We start from the raw sequence: 24,910 nt of genomic DNA, 5'->3' as shown, positions 1-24,910 counted from the left end.
CTACTTTCAATGCATGCATCCAGTCCTTCCAATGTAAACACTTAACTGCAATTCAAGTTATTGATTGTTCAGATATAGCTACTCCTAACTAATGCTTTAAGAATTATTCTCTAGTGCAAGCTTAATATTATCTTAAAATAGAAAGTGATCTGCCTTTTAATAAGCCTGAGGAATTTAATCACCAGGAAAATAATTTTTACAACTTCTTCAAACAGATGTTTAATTTCTTAAATTCTATCAGGCTAAAATGTAAGAGGATGTTTCTTTTTTACATATAAAAACATAAAGGTGAGAGCACAGGAGCAGCTCATGTGCCTCATGACTACACATGGGCATCTCAGAATTCTATTCAGAAGATCATGCCAACCTTTTTTAAATAGAACCAGGGATACTGTTAGTTCTGGTTCTCTCCTACTGTACCAGGTGACACAGATGTTATCTCAGGGTATCATGAGGATGCTCTGTGTTAACCATGAGGGAGGTAACTGCAGCACCCTGTGCTTTCACTCCATTTTCTGTTAGTTTGAACTTAATACACCCTTCAGGGAAGGAGATATTCTTGGTTTTTCCTTTCCTCCCCCACTCTCTTCCCTTCTTTACAAGCAGCTCTCCCTCTACATGAGCCCCCTCAGCAATGGTCCCACCCTATTCCTTGATTATTATTTTTTCCCCAGAGTAAATTTGGGAACAGACAGGGAAGCAGGTATTTAACTCTTCATGTACTTCATGTTCAAACAATTGGATTCACCTCTTCCAAGCAAAAGGTGGAGGCTACCTAGAAACTATGGGCTGCCAGGTGCACTCCATCAGGTGAAATACCTGCTTCCTCTTCTGGGACCTGTGCTATTATACTAACCAGCAATTTCATCCTAGCCCTGAGAAGTTCATAGGAACCAGCTAAAGCACCACCTGGCAACTTAAAATATCTTAGACTTCTCCAAACTAAATGGTTTGTCTTTTCTTTAGTCAGAAACAGTGGGTATCAGGGCTTCCTGCAACCATTCTGAAACTCTCTGCTCCTCCTGCTCAGAGAGGCAATGGTGGGAAGGGAAAAGCAAATGGCTACAGCTAACAAACACATTTCCTGGCAACAAGGTCTTCAATCTTCAGACCAAACACTGCTTTGTTTGACTGCCTTTACTCCTTTATGAATATCTCTTTGAACTAACCCCTAGGAGAGCATCTCCACTTTTTCTATGGGCAGCTAAAAACAGCCTCTTCACCACTAAATGGGAAGGGATGCTCTCGTTGCCACAACCTCCTCTAAATTTCTCCCTTTTGATTCCAGGATGAATTCTACTTCCTTATGTACCCCTGCCATTCCCAGTGACTCTCAGAGTTACTTTGGCTTTACACATCTATAACTGAGAGCCCTGGTTACCTCCTCCCTGGGGCTCCCAGTCAATGCCTTCACAGTTTGGGGCTGAGCTCAATATTCAGATTTGAAACTTTCCTATTGAGCACTGAGCTGCTGGGATAATAGTGCTTAACAGACCACAGGGGTTGCCACTTCCCAATAGCTGAAGATATACTGCAATGGTTATTGATGGGGTTATTAAGCCATATGGAGATCTCAGTACAGAAAGTATGGCCCACAAAGCAACGGGAAACTTTTTTCAACCCCTCTGGTCATAGCTCTAGTACTTCATATTTTTATGGGATAACACATGCTTAAAAGTACTTCAGCTTTCATCTAATCTCCAGTATCATTCTGTGAAACAGGTGGAAAATATCTTCCTTAATTTGGAGCTAAAGATGAAGAAGAGCCCACAGCTAAAGAGGAATGCAAAAGAATAGGATTAACATTTGAGATCTCCTGTTGCCAACTTCCTTTTCCTCCAGACTGATCAAGCTTATATACTAAACCTTATGCACAAACCTGGCTTGCAGTACCTCCCACAAACAGTAGTTTGAAGTATCAACAAAAAAACCCCAACTAAATTAATCATTTATCACCCCACAAAATTATTTACAGTAATCTATTTTTTATAAACCTCAGTATGTGGCCACTAGAGGATAACAAAGACACATGAAATAATTACACTTTTAAATAAAGACAACCTTGATATATTTCATTAATTTTCTAGCCCACGAAAATGCTAAATAATATTCCTTTTCTAATAACATTTTGAAGTTTATTTTAGCAGAGCTTATTTAACATTTCCTGAAGTCAATTTAATGCAGAAAAAAAAAAAAACAGCACCAGTTAGAGATTTAGTTATTCTATTTTCTATTGCTGTGAAGATTTGAATCTTACTTTTTCTGAAAGCATCTTTAAGGAATTCTTCAAGCTGTCTGGAGAATGCTGGCTTGCAGAATTAAGCAGCAGGTCTGCATGGCTTGATATGAGAGGTTGTAGGTGACTGATGTTGCTGAGAACTTCTTTTGCCTTGGCTGTGTTTTCAGGTGAGTAGTAAATACATTGATATCCAGTACTGTACAGAAAGAGTCACATGATGTCAAAAACATTTCTGCTATGAATAAAAATGCTTAATGTGATAAAAATCTTAACGGTTTTGTAAAAAAACATATACCTGAACACCAATTGGAGGAGCTGGAAATGCTCCTCCCTTTAAGGGTAAAGCCAAATCCTTCCTTGAATAATGGAGAATAATGGACACCCCACCACGAAATCCTTCAACCTGTTCAACCTAACCCTCTAAGTGACTGGTCTTAAAATAAGAAAAACATTCTATTTACTTATTTAAAAATGTAATTCTTGAGATATGAGAAGTTTGACCACCAGGTCAAAATCATAAAGAGCTTACTGTTCCTTATTTTTCCAGTGCAACTCCCCATCACATTATTAACTAAAGCTTTCAAAATGAGTCATTCATGTTTAATTCAGCAGTGGCCCACACTACGTTTTGATTAGCACCAGTGATGCCCAGAAAGTGGTGATAACCAGAGTTAGTTCCAATATAAATTGTGCCTAATTTACAAGAAAAGACACAGAAATGGAGTGTGGGAGTCAATTATTTTTAAAAAATCCACCACCATAAAAATTCATACTGAAAACTTCCTACATTCCTTTAACTGTTCACAAACTACTACAATTCTTTTGCATGTCTTCTATTCCTAGCCCTCTTTTTTCCTAAGCACTTGCTATTTATTCAATACCCTTTTCTACTCTTATTCCAAAATGCCATTTCAGAGAGCACACACACACATATTGGATCTTCTTTGTAGTATACAACTTTCCATCTAAAACTTTTGTAAAGTTGCCTCACTCTTTCAGAGAAAATAACCAATATTGTTGTTTCAGATTAAACTGTAATGTTAACACAGGAAAAAACATATCTGAGCAGCTCCTGGAATATCACCAATGCCAGTGATGTTCATACTATTTACATCACTCTTCTTTCTTCTTATGTCTTTCTTTCATACATCTTGGAGTCTTTTCCACACTCCATGACCCCTGCCTTTCTCCCCCCTTCAGTTTAAATAATTTCTCAATTTTGCATATCAAGACCTGAATTTTGACACTAGTACAATGCTCTGAACATCCTGTGTTTCCTTTCAGTCTTTTTCCAGATCTTTTTACTCCCCCATTTCCCCTTTGTGTCTTCTAGTGTCCCTTCCAGTTTCTCATCAGTTTTCTATATATTAGAAATTAAATTTAATTCAATAAAGAACATATGCACATTCAGAATTCAAATGAAATCACTTCCAAGAAACCTAAAAGGCTTAATTCTTTTGGCAAATAAAGACAGATTCAGGCAGCCTTAAAATTAAGCCTCTTATATTTTGCTAAATTACAGTGCAATATCCCACAATACCCCATCCTATTTTTGTCTCAATTTTTACATAGAATTCTTTGCAGAGGCAGTCAGGATGAACAGCATCTGAGTCAGGGAAGTTTTGCCATTAATCATGCTACCAACCACACCAAAGTCACTGTGTGCCTCCAACTTGCAGTCCACTAATTGAGTTGCAAGTCTGATGAGTGCAGAGGTCAGAGCTCTGAGTAATTCAACAAAATCAGTTATCAAACCTGTCTCTCTTAATGAAATGGGCAAAAAAAAATCCTGTCCCTCTGAGATATGAACTTCCAAAGTTAGATCTACCTCTACATTCACTGCAACTCCCAAGCAGTCAGTAGCCAGGGCAGGGAAAAGAGTAAAACTCTGCTAACTGTAATGAAGACAGAGCCTTAAAAGTCTTCATACTTCACAGTGCTAAATAATCTTCTCTAATTCCCCCTCAGGCTTCTCCCTTTATCAAACAGCCTTTTTGCAGCCTGAATCTGGCTAACACTGTTATCAAGCTCACCATGCACATATTCCTTTCTGGGATTCCCCTCAGCTTTTAATTCCCAGATCATTTGCACTGCTCTCCCACAGTTCTAAGCTCCACAGAATATTGCAGCAGAAAAGCAACAGACAATGCTGCAAGAAAAGAAAGAGGGAAGAGAGATCCTAAGCCTGGGGGTAGCTCTCATTCTAATAAAGTCAATCACAGCTTTCAAATAAAGGAAATAGTGAAGAGAGAATGGCTCTTTCTTCAGACTGATGTGTTCTTTCAACTCATTAATTGGCTACTTTTAACACTTCCTCAACCCTAGAAAGCATGACATGGCTTAAAATATTTTTTTTCCCCACAGAATTTGCACACAAGAAATTGTGCAATTATTTTTCATGTTTGGGAGTATCTCAAGTTAGTAATTTTTGTGTCTTGACACTACTGCATCTAAAAATAGCCTGAAATTTTCTCCAGCCTTATCATTCATGAGAAGACATCACTACTTTCAATTCACTGAAATTATTTTCCTTATAAATATCTATTTTTAAAGCTTGCTGCCACATATAGCTATGATATGTAAATAATATTAATTAAAATAATAAGCAACCAATAGAACATAAGATTTTCACATATCCTAACGTAGGAACTAGATGAAGGGAATTACAATAATGAGGAAATTTTTGCATTAGGGCAAAGGCCATGTGTAGGTCCAGTGCAGAAAATCAGTAACACTATGAAAATGTACCTTTGGTATGTAAAATATATGATTAGTCACATAGCTTTTGAAAAGTCTAAAATAATATCTTCTGGGTTAAGTTTCAAAGTTTTCACTAAGCATATAAAACCACACTTAATCTCTTCCATATATTGCCACTGTCATTAATGATGTACACCTGGCTGTCAGTCATCATTTCAATTTTAGAAGTGTTTTAATGACATTGTCATGTGATTTGAAGAAACATTACATTGATTAAATCTGCATTTTTAACTCTAAATTAATCAAGTTTTTGTCTGGGAATAAATACTGCAATATGCTAAATGTCTGATTTTTAACAACACTCCAACTAACTCCACTCCTGCTGTTAACCAAGTAATTTGTGTGACTGAGGTAAATTGCCACCATCTGGGCCTGGGTGAAATTCTTTCAATAATGAACATTTGACCCCACATTTTTCACGGTCAAAACCAGACATTAGCATCAAGAAGCCAGTTAAATCACACCCATTGAGAACCTCTAACCCTAAATAACCTCAAGCTTATGTACATAACTGAAGATACCAACTCAGTGGCTTACTTATGCATCTGATGTATTCTGTCTAAAGTGGGTAGTTGTGATCAAAAATAAATTGATTACATAAAACCCCCCAAGACAGTTCACTGCCTCAAGAAATTAAACTAAACCATATGAGGAGTGCTGAGGTTTTGAAACCAGAGATCGAAAGTTCAAACTACTGTTTTTATTTCCTTTGAATTCCCTAGCAAACTTTGAAATTCTAACTTTAAATACTGAGGAAAAAGAAATCATGTTTTAGCTCTGTTTATCTTTATTTATAAAGCCCAGCTGCCCACAAATCCTTATCTTGAAGTGATGGCTTACACTGTACACACAGAGCTTCTCTTGCTGCTCTTCTATTTCTTCTTCATTCCTAACTGACCCTTGGAATAATTCTGCATCAATGCCTTCAACTGGAAATAGGACACAAGTTTCAGTGAAAAGAAACATCAAGCTGCCCTTTACCAGCATTCTAGAGACCCCAGCAGAGCAGGTGTCAGAGTGACATAGCTCAATCTCACAGGGAATCTTCCTGGGAAGTCTCACTCCACAAAGGCTGAAGCCCTAGGGCAAGCCTTTCAGTATTTCTAATTAATTTTAGAGTATCTTTACATGGGTGGAAATATGCAAGTAGGCTTTAACCTAGGAAAGAATCTTGGAATAACTCTGCATCAATGCCTGCAACTGGAAATAGGACACGAGTTACAGTGAAAAGAAACATCAAGATTCCCTTTAACCTAGGGAAGAATCTTATGCAGGGTTAACTGAGAATGTTTTTATCAGAAAAAAAAAAGTATTGTGCCTCACTACAAATCTTAGGCTAAATGGTGACTTTCAGAGGAGCCTTTTCCTTGCTGAAGTCTCTGTTACAGAACCAATCGCACAGCCATGCAGCCTCTCTCCTCCTGCCACTCCTGGAGCCCATGTATATGGAACAGTTTCTTGCTCTCCAAAACATACCCTCTTTTCTAATTTTTGCATGCAAAGCTTCCCCAACTCCTTCTTCCCTTCTTTTTCCAGTGCCAGACCCCTCTCTGCTTACAGACATCATTCAGACAACTCTGTCCAGAGAGCCTGGCAGCTGGAAAACACTTTGGTGAGGTTCTTACATCTTACTGAATAGCACAAACTTTGGCAGTTTCTCAGCAAAACTTCCAGCACCTTTAGTTGACTGATTTTATAGCCAGTGAATGTTCATCTCCATGAAGTCGAATCTCTCACTCACACACACAAAAAAAAAGGTGAAATGAGGCAAGAATAATGTCTCTGCCAAAAGTGCTCTGTGTGACAGGCCACGGTTCCCTTTTGCAATGAAGGTTAAAACTCAAACAGAAATCATTATTTCACCATCTCTGGGATTTTCTGTGAAACAGTGTGATTGCAGGTTCCTCACAGAATGGAAATGGTCTGAAGGTGATGAAACCCAGGTAACAGGAACCCTGAAGATCTCTGGATTACCATCATCTCTGGTAATGAGTACAAGAGTGAAGGAGCACACACCTTACACCTTGATCAAAACTCTCATGAAAAAAAAAAAAAAAGTCCTTTTAGACAGTAAAAAACCTAAATTAAATTATTATGGCTTTAAAAAAAAATCAACCTAAAATCCTTTTCAGTGCTATCCAGCTTTAAGTTTGTGCTAATTTAAAGTAGTCCCATTTCTAAAGCACTTACCAGAAGTGGAGTACACAACCACACTGGACCACAGCACCTAATTCAGCTTGTGGGGCAACTCTGCTTTTCTTGATGGTTAGTACTGGGGCAATGAAAATCTTTAAATTACATGTCTGTGTGTTTTGGCTAAAGCATAGATCATCAAGTTAGATTTTCAGGAAGAAAAAAAAAGTCCTTGGTGTATCTTGAAAGTGATTTACAAATGTTTCAAGCAGTGAGTGTCTGCCTTAAAACATTCCTGCACAACTGAGCTTGAAAAATAATAACTTGCTGTGCCATCCAGTCTGGTGAGAAGACAACTCCTTCCATTTGCTGGAAGGAGAAGTAATCCATACTAGCAGGACAACAAAAGACTAAATCTGAACAACTGACTGGCTTTCTCTTTTAGCTAGAAGAAAGAAAGGGAAAAAAAGAACAAACCACTCCAGGGCCATGAAAAAAATTTGTAAAATAAGTAACTTATTTGTAAAATAAGTTGTGTATCTTACACAACTAATATTCTGCAATGATTTAGCAGACAATAATCATCCCACTTCAATTATTTAATTTAAATGCTGATGCTTGTAGAGGTGAAGCCTCTTATCTGTCTTGTGGTTGCAAGTCAAGAACAGTAAAGACAGTGAGCAGGTCATAAGAAATGGACCTGGCTTCAGATCACATACTATGAGGTCTTTATTTAAGAATTCTTTATTTAAGAACATATTGCAGATTCCTGAAAAAGGTATGAGATACCTTAATAAAGCCTGCACAAAGCATTTCCCAGTGCTCCTGAACACAATCCTCTGTCAACTTAGTGCTTTATGGTTGAGACAGTAAAATAAGAGAGAATGAAAATGAGAAGAGGCTGTGCTGCACCATCCTTTGCCATCCCAGCCTTTAGACCTGTAGCTTTGCACAGAAGCCAAAGAAAAGAGTCCTGCACATCTCCTCTCCCATCTTATGTGCAACCAAGAAAAAAGGGCTTTATCTATTCATACCTATGAGATATTGTACTAAGTGTTCTCCCAGGAAGAACTCAAGACAACCTAGTCTTTCCCAGAAGGTATTTTCCCTTATTTCTCCAATGAACAGACATCACCTCAAAGCTACCCTACATTCTGGGAAAGGACATTCTGCCAATGTGGATATGCTGCAGGACCACAAAAATGAGAAAAGGTTCTTTCTCTGAAAACTGAACTTATTACTTAAATTTCTTCTTATGAAAGAAAGAAGTAGTACTTGTCCAGTCCTACCAGCATTTCATCTTCCATGCACAGAGCAGTTTAACTCACTTTAATGCAACTTTCATGCTATTTTCCTAGCTAGTTCCAAAAATACTCACTTTCGTCTTTCTGCCTCAAATTTACTCAGCAATTTTCGGAGACCTCCATTCTTAAATCCCTGGAAATGGGCTGCTGGGGCTCCCACGGTGATCACATCATACAGAGCATCTGGAAAAGGGAGAGATTTCCATGTACTTATGCACAAGGTATGGCAACACCATGGTATCTACTCTACAAGACATGAGGACAACAAATCAGTGCCATTTCCGAGGAATAATTGAGAATCTGTGGCTCAAGGAGAACCAAGAGCTAAATCCATCTTTCTGTAGAGCCACCTATACATCTTAGAAAGTTCACCTGATTTATTTCTCCATCTCAAGTGTGTTCCACACTAGAACAACACTCCAGCTCTGCAGTTCCCAAAGCTGCCAAGTAACTTTGGGGATTTCACTTTACTCCCTTCCCCATTATTTAACTTGTCAGGTTGAGATGCAGATTTTCCATTTCAGAACCAAGAGACAATTATGATGAAATAGTCTAAAACAGACCACAGAATTACTGCCAATGAATCCTGCATCAAGACTGTCTCCTGCTTGGGTGAAGCCATCTCTTTTTTTTTTTTTAATATAATCTTGATTTAAAGACTTCAAGTGAAAAGGATTCGCTGATTCACAGAGAAGTTGCTCCAAAAATTAATCAGACTTTTAAAATTCTCCACTTCTTTTCTAGTTTGAATTTTTTTACCTTCTTACCTTTTACCACTTTCAGATATAATTACCTGTTTAATGCTAAATTGAAGAGCTCTGTTCTATGACCTATACTTAATTTTTACATAAGCTTAGAGCACAGTGCAAGGCAGCTGTTTTCACTGGAAAAGCTTCCAGAATGGGAAATAAACTATATTAGTGAAATTTTTGCTGAGACAACAAACTATTGTTATTCTCTGTCTGCACTTGAGGTGTTGTGACAAACATGATGAACGTTTCCTGTGGATGTCTGCTTACAGAACTGCAGAACCTTTTTAAAAACAACCTGTGATTGATTTTCAATGCAGAGATGAAGGTCTAATTACATTCCAAATGGTAATAATGATTCCTTTGAAGTTGAAATTTACATTTGTAGCATTTACCCTTGCACTGAGCAGCACCTCTTTTGTGCCCAACCTCAATGGACTTATTAAAATACAGGTCAAGAAACATTAGAAGGTGGGTTTTTTGTGAACTATTTTATTCATCAAGGGAGCTTTCTGTATAAATGAAAATCTAATCCCCTGCTAAAATAGAACTTTCCTTGCATTCTGATCATAAATATCCCTAAGAAGCAAGAACACTGTTCAAATGATTCACAGTTAATGAACTATGTTTTACTTCCAGACTTGAATCTCAAGGCATATCCACTGAAATTGATTTGAACTTTAATGAATTGGTGACTTCAATTTCCACTTAAAATGAGAAGTGACATAATTTCATTAGCCTCAGGTGAGCTTATAGATTCTTCAAGAGCCCATTCTTTCAGGTCTTCATTGAGATTTATCCATAAAACATAATCTTGGGCTATTAGAGCTCCATCAGTACTTGACAATAAGTCATTCTATTGCTTAAAACAATGGTGGCTTTAAAACAAAATAAGAAATTAAGACATCAGCTTAACTAGATAAGGGCTTCTGCATATGCTTACAGATAACTAATGAAACTACATTTAAAAGACTCAAGTCTGCTGCTTTTTCTGAATGTATTAAAAATAGTGACTGCTTACAGCTACTGAAATTTAGTAGAGAGAGAGGGAGGGGGAGCTTTACATGGAAGAAAGACTTCATTCAGCCTGTGGCCTCTGCTTAGCATGGTCAAGAAGCAGCTGCTTGAGACATAAAACACCCCAAAAACAGCTAGGCACTTGCCCCATGCAACTGAACATGGGCCAGTGAGGATGGGGAGGATGAAGAAGTCTGCTTATCCTGGTTAGGGGCATGGGGCAATCTCCCTCCCACTTCCCAGAGCCCAGTACACCAGAAATTGCTGCAAGATTTGGGAGAGAGAACTTGTGATGTGCTCCATTTACACATCAGTGCAGCTCCTCTTGGAAGCACAAGCATTATCAGCATGAGGGAACTGGTAGAGGGAGGTTCTGGTTACTCAGCCATCCAAGAACTACTGCTGGCAGCTCTCTGTCTTTCTGGAGACAAAGCTTAAAATCCAGCAGTGCCTCACAGAGGCTGTTATCATATTTTCATCCACTCATCCAAAATCACAAATTAACAGAGGTTGGATGCTGAAAAAAACCCTCAATGCTTCCTCAAATAATTACTTCAGAATTTTAAGGACGAAAATGCAAAGGATTATCATGTCAGGAAACTGAGCTTTAAATCAATCATTTCATACTATTTATTCTGAATCAACAACACACTCACCTCCTACTTATACAAGTGAAACAAGACCAGTTACACACTCACCAAAACCCAATATTTTCTTCACTGGGCAGAAATATATCCTACCTGCTCACCACTCCTGCCTGAATAAAACAGCTTTTGCAACACTGTGATAACCACAATGACACCACAGAAGTTCCAGAAACCTAAGGTTTACCAAGACCAGTTTCAAGCACTGAGGGGTTTTTATGTCAAGCATAGCTCAATCTCAATTTGAAGCAACTTTCTTGCCTTCACAGGAGGCAGTCAGTGTCTCACAATGGCCAAAAGCAAAATAGACATCAGTTCACTGGATTTATTTAAAGCAAGCACACTTCGTGTATAATGAGGGACAAAAGCAAAGCTATGGCAATATATAAATTTAATTTCTGTAATATGATGAACAGAGCAAAATGTGGTGTTACTCAAATGGATAGATCCAGTTCTCCCCTACTGAAATACTGTTCTTCTCAAAGCTGCTTCTACTGGAAGTTTAAACACAGAGGTATTTTCTATGCCATATCAGAACCCAACAACAACCCAAATCAAAGGTCAGGAAAAGTAAAACCTGTTATTGAACATGTTGAAAAAAAAGATAAAGCACATATTGTAAACAAGATGGGATTAAAACCTATTAAGATATCTGACTGTGTAAGGGTTAATGACAGCTTCACAACTCATCATCTTGTGTAATCACCACCCCTGTGAATGTTTACATGCTGTTTCTTTTTTTTTTTTGTATTCCAGGTGCTCCTTGTTTTAAGCCAAGCAAAACACATGATTAGAAAGACCAACTTGATGTCAAAGAGCTGCTGACACCAGAATGATTGTTAATTCCTACAAACAAATTGTACATATCTCACAGAAGACAGCTCTTTGGTGCTTATAAAGTGAAACCTTTCAGTAAACTAAAGAGGTGGAACAGTGGGTATGTGATAGATAAAGAAAACAGTGAACATAAAGGTGAACAATAATAATCTTCAATTCCTTTTTGTTGTATTTGTACTCCTGTGCTGGAACAATAGCATAAACATATTGAAAAACCCATTTTGCAAACAGAGAAATAAAAACTAAGGCTTCAGTCTTCCACAAACATTTGGGCAGTCTTCTTCATTAATTTTTTGCTATCTCTAAACTGAAATATAACACAAATAGCCTTATCTAATTCTCATGTCAGGGAAGTGAATATTAGGAAAAGAAAAAAGGGAGAGTTCTATAATTTAAACAAAGTTCTCAGCTTATAAGATGATTCTAACATTTACCTCTTTCTGTATCCTTCTCAATTATGGGTTAACCACATGCCAAAACCAAAGTTGTTTTGCAGGGGAAAGGATAAAAAGCCTTAAAACCAAAACAAATCTCAAGTAGTGGAAAATCTGTGGATGGTTAAGCAAGTGACATATTTCATTCCTCTTTTTTTGATTCAGCAAATAAAAATACAATGCCCTGTTCCCAGAGAGCTTTTCTTGAAAAGACATTAAATTAAAATTCTGTCCACCTGGAGTCATTACAAAATCTAAATATGCTTTTGAGTTAATTAACTGAAAAATATTAGCTAAATTAGAATTGTGCCACCACATTCTGTCACCATAATTTCACGTCTTCTTAAAATGCTCAGAGGAACCACTGTTTAGTAAAAGAACTATTGAAATACCAAACCAATAGACTATATAAAGTCCTCATGTTCCAACTTTGAAGTAGATGAACACCAGCAGTACAGACTATAATACACCTGCAATTATTGTTTATACTTAGTGCTTTAAAATCTGCTTAGATTCAGAGTGCATTTTTAAGGCAAAAACCTTACAGAGTGTCATTTCCATGTTTCTACTGTGACAGCAAATGATGATGCTAAAGGATGATGCTAAAACTACATGCTAGCAGCAGCAAAAGCATTCTGATTTAAACAGAATAACAGATAACACTACAAAATCTCATTGCTTTTTCCAGAAAGTATTAAAAATATTTTCAACATAATAAGTGATACATTTGCAATGAACACTAAGCAAGTGCTTATGTGGAACAGGGAAGCACTGAATAAGCTGATTTAGGCACAAGCAGCACTTGGCTCATCAAGGCTAAGAAATAGAAGTAAAAATTGTCCTTAATATAACTGTGCTCCTTGCATCACCCAGGCTAGAGAGTTCATCCCAGTGATATCTGGCAGGAAAGATACTGAGTTTTATTATTATCTTGGGTGGCACAGTGAGATAAAAAAAAAAACAACCCAACAAGCCACCTTAGCAACAGTTAAGATTGGCTTTTACACTACATTATGGATCACAATGGAAAAATAGGCTGATGTCCTAGAAGGACATGTTTCTTACCAAACATTGCATCAGTATCAATCATGAGAGTATTGGTTCTCATGCTACAAAAGAATATTTTTAGCCATGCAGAAGTTACCAGTACATTTCAATGATCATATATTCTGCATTGATTTACTTGTTTGAAGTGTCTTAGAAACAAAGTGGGCACAACACTGAGAATTAAAAGCAGAACTTAAAAGAAATGTAGCTAACTACTCCTCAGTTTTCCAAGATCTGCAAGCAATATTCAAAACCTGTGATTCCAGAAGATCTGGCAGAGAAATCCCTTTGAAAGCTTTAATTTTGGACCTGATTCCTAAATATCAGCACGGACTCAAGGCTTCTAATTAATCTCAGCAGCAGTAAAACCTTGGTGCAGGTTTCAGAGTTTCTAGAGAAATCTGGAGGATGGCCAAAGGTGGTCACTTGTCTGACCTCAATATTTACTTGAGACTGGTCCTCTACAGACACTGCATCCTCAGTTGCTCCAGAAATATTCAAAGCAACAACAAAAACTGATAGTTTGGGATTCAGAAACAGAGGGACAAACGTAAGACAATTAAATCAAACCCCTGAGGAAACAGGCAGATCCCCAGTTTATACACAAAATAAATGCAGAAAACAACTACAAGTTAGAGCCTATTAAAGTTTCCAGAGCCCATTAAACAAACTGGGAAATGAAATATTGTAAACCTCCAGAGCAGTATAGGTTTTTAAATAATGAATTTGGAAGCTTGATTTTGATTTTATTAAAAAGCCAAAACAACTGCTGAATAAACCAAAAAAGGAAGCAACAATCTAGTTGCCCTGTGAATCAAGCCATCCTGCATGAATCTCACAAACAAGCTAATACTATGCAAACTTATGCAAAAGTAATTATTTTCTGTGATATTTTTATTTAGCACTCTTTCACATCCGTAAGTCTAAATTACACATATTTTCCTAAAAAAAAATAAAATAAATCAATTTAATAATATTACTTTCCATTCTTTTTATCTGCATCTTAACATGTCCCAGCAGCATCCTGCCAGTGACACATTCAAGGTGAATGAGATTCAAGGCTTGAAACAGCCCAACCTTTGGGTTCTGTTGTTGTTTTAAGCTTTCACTTAAAGGCAAGTCCATCTAATGTTCATCCTTACAACTGGATACATATATTCTGGTATTTACATCTTTTAAAAGGCTAAAATAGAAACTATGCCTCTCAGTTGCAAATATAACTGTATTTCAAAGTGTATTTTTTCAGACTTGGAGAGTTTCCTTGCAGAATACCTTTCAATCGAGGGCTATGCACGTGCATTCTTTGCAGGTGAAGATTTATTGGGATGAATTCTAATGTTTTTTCTCCTTTGCTACAGCTTGATTTAAAGGAAGAACCTGAAAAACAAAAGTTCAAAGAATCATTATCTGAAGCACCCAGCAGATGTTTTATTGTCTTTTGAATGCTAGGACAATAATTGCATGTTAGCAGTGTTCTTTAATTTATTTTTAATGTGTAATTGTGTATTAGCAGAAGAATGGTTCACTAACTGAATCTCAGCGTGGATCCATATTGCAAGTAACAAAACAGATTTTAATTCACAAAGCAATCTCATTTTTTTTAGTCTATGTGAAATCAGTCTGCAGCTGCCAGAAACAAAGCCACAGTTCCTGTGCATTGGGCTTATTATGTGCTAAAAACACAGGGGTTGAGAGCTATGATGGCACCTAATTTTCACCAAGTAACTTTTTTTTCTTAAAACCAAAGTATTCAATTGACTAGGCTGTGCTTTTACCCTAGAAAGTTCAAATAAAAAAAAAACTTTAACCAGCTTAAGAAAAGCTAAAAGTTAGGTTTCTTTCGAAAAAGCCAGAATCATAAGAAGCACAATGCTGGAAAATATCTGGTTGCATACTTCAAATCATACAAGATTATGAGTAACTCTATGGTGGTATAAAGAAATCAAAGCTTGACAGTATGAAGATGTAATTTACCTGGAGAGACTTCTTGATACAGCAGACCCATATATATATATATATAAAATATATATATTATATATATTATATATATAAATATATATTTATAAATTATAAATTATTTATAAATTATTAAATTTATATATTATATATATAAATATATATAATATATTTCATATATATATGAAATAAAAGGGTGTCAATTAGGAAAGATATGTGCTCCTATCTTCTCACTGAGGCAGCCCAACTTTTACTTATTTTTTACTTATTTTTTTTTTAATTTGAACGGTTCAACCTTTTTCTTGAATAAAAAAAACAAACAAACAAAAAGAATGTCCTTTCTTCTTCTGGGACTGCAGGATGACTGAAATGGAAAAAGCAATAAATCTGAGGGGTTAAAAAAAAAAAAAAAAGTAATTCAGGTTGAACTGAAAAAGAAAGGCACTCAGGAATTCCATATCTGAGGCCAGAAAGCAGAAGCCTGATCTAGTTTAAAAAAAAACAACACCTTGTTAATGTCTTAAGCAGAAATGCTGCTGATTGCAAACTCTCACTGCCAGGCTGGGTGCCTGGTCCCAAGGAGATCTGGGTATCCCCAGCAGAGGCACAGGTACTCCAGAGTATTGCAGTTTTCAAGATGTTTCAGAATAGAAACTGCCTGAAGCCAAACTCAGGCAATGTGCTGACCAACATAAAGTTGTAAAGTTGTAAAGTACAACCTGAACTGTTAGGAAAAATCTTTTTTGGCATCTCTGAAAATAGGAAACTAAAGACTGTGTTGCAATATGCTGACCTGAGGAGTCTGAATGCAAGTTGTACATATCTCTAATTTTTCTATTTTCCACATGAGTGTTGGCTTGCAAATTAGAGCCTCCTAATTATTTCCCATCTGTGCTACAATCATGGGGTTGCTTTGGTTTTCTGCTTTGCTTGTCTTTGGAATAATCTCAAGCTCCCTGGTCCACTGTAGTTCTCTTAAGGCACAGTTAAGGTCATAGTTAAGGTCATTTAGCAGCACCAACCCTTTTCAAATTCACTTGGTGCAATACAGGCCTTGCAAGCTTTCTGCTTAATAGATTACAGTACCTTTTCTTATTATTATTTTATCTCAAAAGATCATTCCAATGTTTTCCTGCAAGTGATAGTTATTACAACGATTCACTGATAATCTTTATTTATTGCCTTGCATGTGATAACTTTAGGGAGTGCTTTCAAACTGTAATTAGCAAAGCATAAAAAACCCCCCCACTAACATGTCAAAACACAAAAACATACGAAGTGTCATACTAGATCAGACAGCAGTCTGCCAAAATCCAAACTGGAATATTCTGATGATGGAAACAATCATAAGTTAAAGAAATTCACACTTTTGCAACAAAAATACAATTTTACATAGAGCTTTTAGTATTACAGATGAGTTTTTTTTCCCCACACATATTTTAGCAGGTGATAACTGCTCCTAAAATGCTTACTTTTAATTAGAGACTACTTATCATTCATTCACTAAAACAGATTTCTCTTTTCCTGTGACCAAGGAAGCTATCCCAGAGCAATCTGGAGTAAGAAATACCATGCTCAGTCCTGGACTAGAAAATGATGGATAAACAGTAAAAGTATTTTAAAAATAGTTTTAATACCTATTTTGGAAGGAAAGATTTGTGTTTCACTAAAGACAGTAGATTCATTATCATAAAAGCAGATGTATCCAATTCTCTATAAGAAGAAATTACCCTGATATGCATTTTAGCTGTATATTGAACTAAAACCTTTTTCCCCCACTACCAAGTACACACACACAGTTTGATTTCCTCTATGTAGAAATAATTAAGAAAAAACCCAGAAAACTCTCCCTGAACATATATCAGCTATTTCAAAATAGGCTATAATAATTTTATGTCTATTTTTTACAAATATTCATAACCACAATGTGTATCTTTCTCAGAAATATTCAAGTCCCCAGCTTGCCCATCCCATATCAATTCTCTGCTTCTTTATCACAAGGTAAATGACAGCTACCTCACTAAGATTATGCAAAGCATGGGAGATGTTACTGTTATCCTGCAGACTGTTCAATGTGATCTAAGGTTCAAGAATGACTGACAAAACTACCTCTGATATGGGCTTCAATCAGCAGATGGTATTTCAAAACTAGGAGAGCAGCATATTCAATGGAACACACAATTAAAATGCACACACACCTCAATTTTTTTTCCTTCTGTGTAACCACTTACCATGTGAACTGAAAAACTGACGAAATGCATGAAAAAAAAAATTAGATAAGGAAACAGGGCACCTATGAGAAGCCCAGAAATATGCTTACAAGTATTTCTTTTCATGTCTTTACTTTCTGCTGCAGTCATCAGCATTTAATAACAATCAACCTAGTTCACTCTGAAATGCTCCACAAGGGAAGAGACTATTTTTATGGAATCATCAATTCCTACCTGTGTGCTTCCCCAGCTCTGCCAGAGTATCCTGGTACATGCTCAGCATCTGGTCACAGTGAGCAATAACACTTCTGCGCATGTTGTCCCAGTGAGGAGCAAGTTCTCCCAAGTCCTTCAGTTCCTGATTCCTGGATGAAAAGCCAAAAAATGGAGGCACTAATTAGCTCATTGATCCATTGAACATTTATACTAATTAATTCAATCGATCCAAATTGATCAAAAGCACTTCCTAATTGAAATTAAAAATGTCTTTGTGATGTTGTAAAATCTGCTGATTTTGGCTCTGATTTCCTGCTACAGTTTGACAAGAATGTCAAATCAGTGAATAATACACTAAATGCAGTGTTCAAAACTCATCTGCTCCAAATCTAATAGTCTGCAACCTGAATATTATTTCTTCCACAAAGGTAAGAAGACTTCCAGGCTGTTCACAGCAAGTAACTTCTTGTGAAGAAATATTAGGCACCCCTGTAAAGAACACACAGTCTGCTCCAGCACTTGCAGCACAGCTGCTTTCACACCCTCTGCTCTCTGCATCCTTTCATACACATCATCAAGACAATTAAAACAGCTTCCTACAAGTCAGTTTAACCAACACACCAACCACATTTCTTTAATTTCCAAAACAAAACACACAAACAGAACCTCCCCCCCACACACACACTCACACGTTTCTTTAAAACTTAACACCATTCCAGCTGCGTTCACCAGGTGAAAACAGAAGTGTTATGGAAACCAAACATGACACTGAAATCCAAAAGGAAATCCTTTAGCAAATTATCTGCTTTCCTGTACACTCTTTACAGCTGACCTGAGTGAAATAGAGATCACACTAATTTCCTACACAAACAAGCAGAGTTGCAGTACACTGGGCTTGGACTGTTTCCAGCACTTGCCAAGTTCATCCTGTATCTATTCCAGAGCCACTCTGGGGGAACTTTCCTTTTAAAAACTGAAAAATCTCCAGTCTTCAAACACTTGGAGTTGATCAGGAGAAAACTTGTGCAACATGACAAACTAGTTTTCTCATTTTCTGCAAGGTATCAAGCAGACTGTTTCACTGCAAGTCTTTAAAGTCACAAAGAAGACTTCAGAGGAGATCTCTGGCATATAGGGAAAACTGAAACAAAACAGGAGAAGAGACAGAACCATGGAGGAAATTACCTATGAGACTCCAGCAGAGGAACATACAGGTTTGTTTACAGCAGGTTCTGACCACTAGAAATAAAGCCTTCAAATTATTTTTGAACAGAAAAGCCTCACACTAATACAATGAGTTAACATCCTTATCAGCTTTGCATTAGAGTGAACAGTATTAGAGTAAGGTATTTAGGAATAATTCTGCTCCTGGTTAATAAAACAACCAAAATCCAGCAGATTGCACTGGAAGCAGAGCTAAGGCCTTCTGTTTATACATTCTGTTTATACCTCTGTCCTTGGAAGTGACAAAATGGAAAAAAAGATTACAATGCATGAACTTGTTGGGAGTTTATAAATGACATATGATGACTTTTTCCATTTTGTTCAATTTGAAAAACAGAAGTAGGTAAAACAGTCCTGCACTGATATAAACTGGCAAAGCTGTAGCATAAAAATCCTCAGTAGTAAGAAGACAAACCCACCATTTTCCTTGGACGTTTTAGCAGTTTAAAATTAGATATCCCATTAAATTAAATCTGGCAGGGTATACATCTTTATTGACTTGTAGTGAAGATATTTTGGCCCTTCATATTTATGCTGCCTTATTTAATACTTTTAGGAACAATGTTTGAACTTGGCTGAGCTCTAAAACTTTGCTGCTCTTCCTATACTGGAATGAAGTATTTTGCAGACACTGGAAAATACCACACAGTGAGTTGCAGGGCACATTAATACCCCATATTCAGAGCCTCTCTCCAGTGGAAATCCCACTGCCTGGGATCTGCTCTCCAACCTCTATCTAAACCCACTCTGAGAGCTGTTGCTCCAATGCTCAAGCCAACAAAAAGATTCAGGTAGTCCCTTACCAACTGAAAATCAAAATTATTTCACTGGCTATGAGCTAACTCCATTGACAGCAACAGCAAAAGGAAGGGAGAGCTCAAATCCTACCATATTAACCTTAAGTTTTCAAGGAATTTCAAATCCTGCTCTTATTGATGTCAACAAGGCTTGAATTTATCACATCTCAGAACACATCTGCATCACTGAGGTCAAAATACAGCCACAGCATTTAACAGTTTGTTAAAACACTGCAGAAAAAATGTGTCTAAGTGTGAAGTTTTATACTAACCTAGAGCTTACATAGCATGTAAACTTTAAATACCACCTTTTGGTTTAATTTTTTAAATTTTAATTTAAAAACAGAAAGATCAAGGCCATGAGACAACAGGATTATATGGCACAGGCACTATTCCTCCAAAGTAGCCTTCTTACACATTTTACATCTATTTTTTCAAATACAAATATATTAAGATTTAGGATATTATTGGTGCCTTGTGATTCCTTCGTATTTGTCACTGTTGTTGTTGATTATTTCCCTTCAGTTATGGCTAAAAGAAGAATTATCTTTCCTGTAACTTAGCTCTCTCAAGAATATTCCATAGTACCAAGCTTTATCATCATCATCATGAAAGGCCTCTCCCAAAAGCAAAACAGACTGAAGAAATATATCTATCATATTTGGAAGTTTATATTTCATACTAATACACAGAATGATAATATGAAAGAAAATCTTCATTTTCTTTTCATAAAACTATAATACTTATACCAAAACTTATTTCACTGAACAGTATTTATAATATATATATAATTTATAATATATATAGGTTCTATGAAGGACAAATAAGTTGCTGATTCACTTTTCAAGGGAGCCATGGAATTTTGGATAGCTTGTCAGCAGAGCAGTAAGCTCAGAGCAAGCTCTATAATTCGAAACAGAGCTATTTATCATCTTCTTCCCACTCTCCAAAACCTCACTCTAAAAAGTCTTTTCCAGGTAACTGCACTTATCATCATGATAGATCCTGTGCTCAGCATCACATTCAGTCTTCCTTACAGAACCAAATCCAAGCTTTGTCAACTTCTTTCAGTTCAGCTCCTCAAACTCTCCTATGGTTTTTCTTTTCTGTCAATACACAAGGGAAATTCCCACCCAAGAGCCTCCACTTGGACTCCTGCCTTGATTACTTCACCAGTTTCCTAGGTGGCCTTGTCACAATCTTGCTCCAGTTGCATGTAACCAGATTGCAGATGATAAAGTCATTTCTCCACCTTCAGACATGAGCTAAATAACCCAAAATTCTTCAGGTAATTTCTCCTTTCCATAGCCATTCTTACCCTCAGTAAAGAATAATCCCAACTTTCACCAAGGGAAAAAAATCAATATTGGATCCCAATCTGCTGAAAACACAATTTACCACACTCATCATCAGAATAAGGATTAATGATTACCAGTGCCAATACGACACAATTTTAAAGAGATAAAAAATCCTAAGAATAAGATATGAGACTCTTCAGGATCCTGCAGTACTATTACAAGTGTCATGAACCTTTTTTTCAGGCTCCTACTTAAAAACCATTTTCTTTTACTCTGCATAACTTACTGATTTACAAAGTTAAAATTTGTAGGCACTTTGCCCTGTAGGGGACTTGAGCTTTTCCCAGGTGGCAACCTGTGGTCAGTGACAAAAAAAAAAAAAATCCAAAGAAAGCATAAAACTGCAGCAAGATATTAAGATAAGCAAGATGAGTCAGAAGGGAATTCCCTCAAATAACTTATCTGAATCTGATTATTCTGTCCCAGAAAAGGGAACAGCAGGAACAGCTGTTTGCATCATTACAAACACAGCTCAAATATTCACAGATTGAAAGATGAGGTTGAAAAGATCAATATCTCTATAAAAAGAGATAATTAAGAGGACATAAGATGAAAGTGCATAAACTACAAATGCTGTATGAAGTCAAAATCCCAACTTTTGATTCATGCAGCTTCCAAAACCCAGTGATGGAATTCCTAGTGAAGCAAACATAACAAAATCAAAACTGAAAAAAAGCAGTGATTTTTGAACCCGATTTTGAAATCCACTTTCACAAGACTTCAGAATCAAAGTGCTCAGCAGTATTCAAAGCAAGACGAGACTTCTGCAGATTATATTTGCAAAAGTTCTATAGCATTAAAAAGGCAACAAAGATCTGAATATTTATGAGAGCTTTGGAGTTAAGACAAACATCATCTTGATGTGGAAGGGCACTCCAGGGAACTCTGCTGCCTGCCTGGGGACCACGTTAAGGACATCCCTAGGAAGCTTCTGAGCTGGTAGTAATCTGATGGCCACAGCAATTACTGAACTTCCATGTAGGTGGTGATGAAGCCTCATTATTTAGTCCAAGGGCTGTCAAAAGAGACTGCAGGGCCTTGGGATGATGGGTGACAGATTATTTTTGTCTCTCTCTTTGCAGTTGCAAGCAGAGACATTGGAAGAAACAGACAGACTAAGCCTATTAATACAAAGTCTTTTTTATAATCATTGGGTTCAAAGAACTACTTGGCTAATATTGCATGGTAGATGCAAAGTATCTTGAGAAGTTCTGTGTAAAAAAATTAAAAAACAGGAGAGAAAGAATTCACTGGAAAACACTGAGGAGGAAAAAGAAATGATTTCTTGACATAAACCAGCAAAGCAGACTGTATGACCATTATGAGAACAAGAAAAAAGACTGTATAGCTCTTATTGAAACTTCTTCCAAGGAGGTTTGAAAAATAAAATCTTGAATGGATGTGTACATTTCATGCAGAAAAAAAAAAAAAAAAAAAAAAAAAGAAAAGAAGAAAAAGAAAAAAGGAAAAAAGAGGAGGGGGAAAAAAAGGAAAAAAGAAAAAAAAGAAAAAAAAAGGAAAAAGAGAAAAGAAGAAAAAAAAAGAAAGGGAAAAAAGAAAAAAGAGAAAAGCAAAAAAAAGAAAAAAGAGAAAGAAAAAAGGAAAAAAAAAGAAAAAATTACACATGCATAGGGGTTACATATTTCAGATTGTCACATCAGTACATTTCAAGTTTGGGTAACTGTAGTTAACACTGTAGTTTTTATCACGAGATAAACAATCTTAAGAGCTATCAGAAAAAGGAAATTTAAATTACAATTTAAGATACAGTACTGAATGGTTTTAACTCTTCACCTGGATACTTTTTATAGGTAATTGCTTCACATCTGTCAACACTCAAGCCAGAATAGGAATAAAATGAAACTGTCTGAGGATAATAAGAAGTGGCCAGAGATTAACAAAAAAAAAAAAAAAAAAAAATTACTCTTCTACACTAAGTAGGGAAAAAAGATGCAGAGAACTCTTGAGAAGAGCCTCAAGATGCTCCAGTGTAAGCTCTGTTCAAGTTCAGAAAACTAACACAATATCCTTCTCACAGTCTTTTACTAATTTATAAATATGCAGAGTCCACAAGAGCACAATTATTTCAAAAAGCAAAGCCCAAAGCTGCAGTTCCAACCTGCACACTTCTAAGCTGAGGTGATGCAGATGCTCCTACTCCTTGCTTGTGTCCTACTAAAAGCTGCTGCTGCTCTTGCTTGGTCTTTATTCCTCCCTGGGACTGACACAACCACTTGGTCTCTCCCTCACCCCCACACCTTTTACTAGACTTGAACAGCATTGCCAGACAGGAAAATCAGAATCAATTGCCTTTACACTAAATACTTCAGCAAATTTTACTTATGTTTCCTCCTCAGAGCTTTTCTTTATTTTGGTAAGTATTGAATAATCATTAAAAAAAAAAAGCCAACACCACCACCACCACCAAAAAAAGAAATAAAAAAAAAAAAACCAACCCAAAGCTATGGTGATTCTTTACTGTGACTTCATCCAAGGAGGGGAAAACTATAATATGAAATAATAGCAAACACTATTTACATTGTGCCTTTGGAGACAGCAACACAACAGTAGTAAAATTGGTTAAAGTAATCCCCTAGCATTTAAAAGGCATTTACCCATGGGGCAAATGGAAATCTGGGAAGTGGATGAACTGTGCAAGTCAGAATAATCCATTTTTATTGCTTACTAAAAAACCTCCCTGCACATTAGTTATTTCAAACAAGATCAGGCAATAAATCCCAAAACACAGCATTAAATGAATAAAATAAAGTATTATAACAATTCATACCATTTTTATAACCTATCATCTCCATGCATAAGTATGTATCAGTTCACTAACTTTATTAAAAGCAAGATTCTGCTCTCCCACATGCTCTTCTATTGGCATAAAAAGATCATAAAGAAGCAGCAGATGGGGTGAGTAAAAAAAGAAGAGCAGTTCCTATTGAAGGGCAAACAACCACTGTAAAAAACCCCAGGCAAAGAAATGGCTCTGATGAAGGGAGCTGCCTGAAACTGCAGAGGATGGTTCTGAGATGCAACATTACCTGCTGCTGTTCCTCTTTTCCAGGAGACCAGATGCTCACCTCCACCTGAGGTGACTTTCATGGAGAAAGAGGCAGCATCATCACCTCCATCACCCATGATAAATGGATAAAGAAGGGATGGGTTCAGGGAAGCCCTGGACTGCTTTAAAATACTGCTGCTTTCTGCAGTTCTGTCAGCACAACCTGGGAGTCAGAATGCCATTTCCGATGCTCCACTTGGAATTTGGATACACAAAGGATTTTGGCACACGTTTTGTTCCCAGTCCTCATTTTTTTCCCAAACCATACATCTTGTAAGGACCCTCAGATGTCCCCTTGGTCACAAGGCCAAACAAACAAATGTTTCAAACTCTTTTATTAACTATAAATGTGTCATTTTCCATTGCCTGTATGTTTGTCTGTGCTAATAGAACTGCCCAGCCCCAATCCCAAACACACCACAATGCTGCTCACACCTTTGCCATCTGTTGCTGCTTTAAAAAATGTGAACTTTTCAGAATATTCACATTTTTAACCAGCTGCTGATGCTCACACATCTGAAGTCAGGACTGCACTCTAACACAGATCATTGCTCAGACCTTAGGATGTCCCTGGATCCCTCCAAATCCTGAGCCATCAATTCAGTAACAGCTGCAATTCCTTAGCAGCCAAAAAAAATAACTATATCTTACCTATTCAATCCCACAAATTAAGATTTTTAGCTCATCAGTTACATTATTCCAGCTCAGAAAAATAAAATTCTGTATTGCCTGTTACTGCCACCTCTTCCTTACCTTCTCATATCCTCCTTTATGTGCAGATTGATCAGTTCTTTGGGAACATGGAAAGAGAGGGTGGTCTCAGCCATCTGCTCCCGGATCCGCATCCACTTGTTGTCAGAAGTAGGGAATCTATATAACTTACAAATTGGGTTTTTTAACACTGCAGAGAGGAAAAAT

General features: G+C 36.8%; 1 protein-coding gene across 6 annotated transcripts in view; it reads right to left on the bottom strand.

The window, feature by feature from the left end:
* The window catches only part of INPP4B (inositol polyphosphate-4-phosphatase type II B), a 267,108-nt gene that overhangs the window by 63,602 nt on the left and 178,596 nt on the right, over positions 1-24,910 (bottom strand). For all 6 annotated transcript variants that reach the window (XM_071753780.1, XM_071753784.1, XM_071753782.1 and 3 more), the window contains 5 exons: positions 24,746-24,893; positions 17,565-17,695; positions 14,437-14,541; positions 8,511-8,619; positions 2,258-2,435 (listed from right to left, as the gene is read on the bottom strand). In XM_071753780.1, the coding sequence (XP_071609881.1) occupies positions 2,258-2,435; positions 8,511-8,619; positions 14,437-14,541; positions 17,565-17,695; positions 24,746-24,893 (671 nt within the window). The remainder of the gene's footprint in view (positions 1-2,257; positions 2,436-8,510; positions 8,620-14,436; positions 14,542-17,564; positions 17,696-24,745; positions 24,894-24,910) is intronic.

Source organism: Heliangelus exortis, chromosome 10, assembly GCF_036169615.1.
Source record: "Heliangelus exortis chromosome 10, bHelExo1.hap1, whole genome shotgun sequence".
In the NCBI taxonomy this organism is placed as follows: domain Eukaryota; kingdom Metazoa; phylum Chordata; class Aves; order Apodiformes; family Trochilidae; genus Heliangelus; species Heliangelus exortis.
The sequence above is the reverse complement of the archived record's forward strand: the minus strand, read 5'-3'. Positions and strand labels throughout refer to the sequence as shown.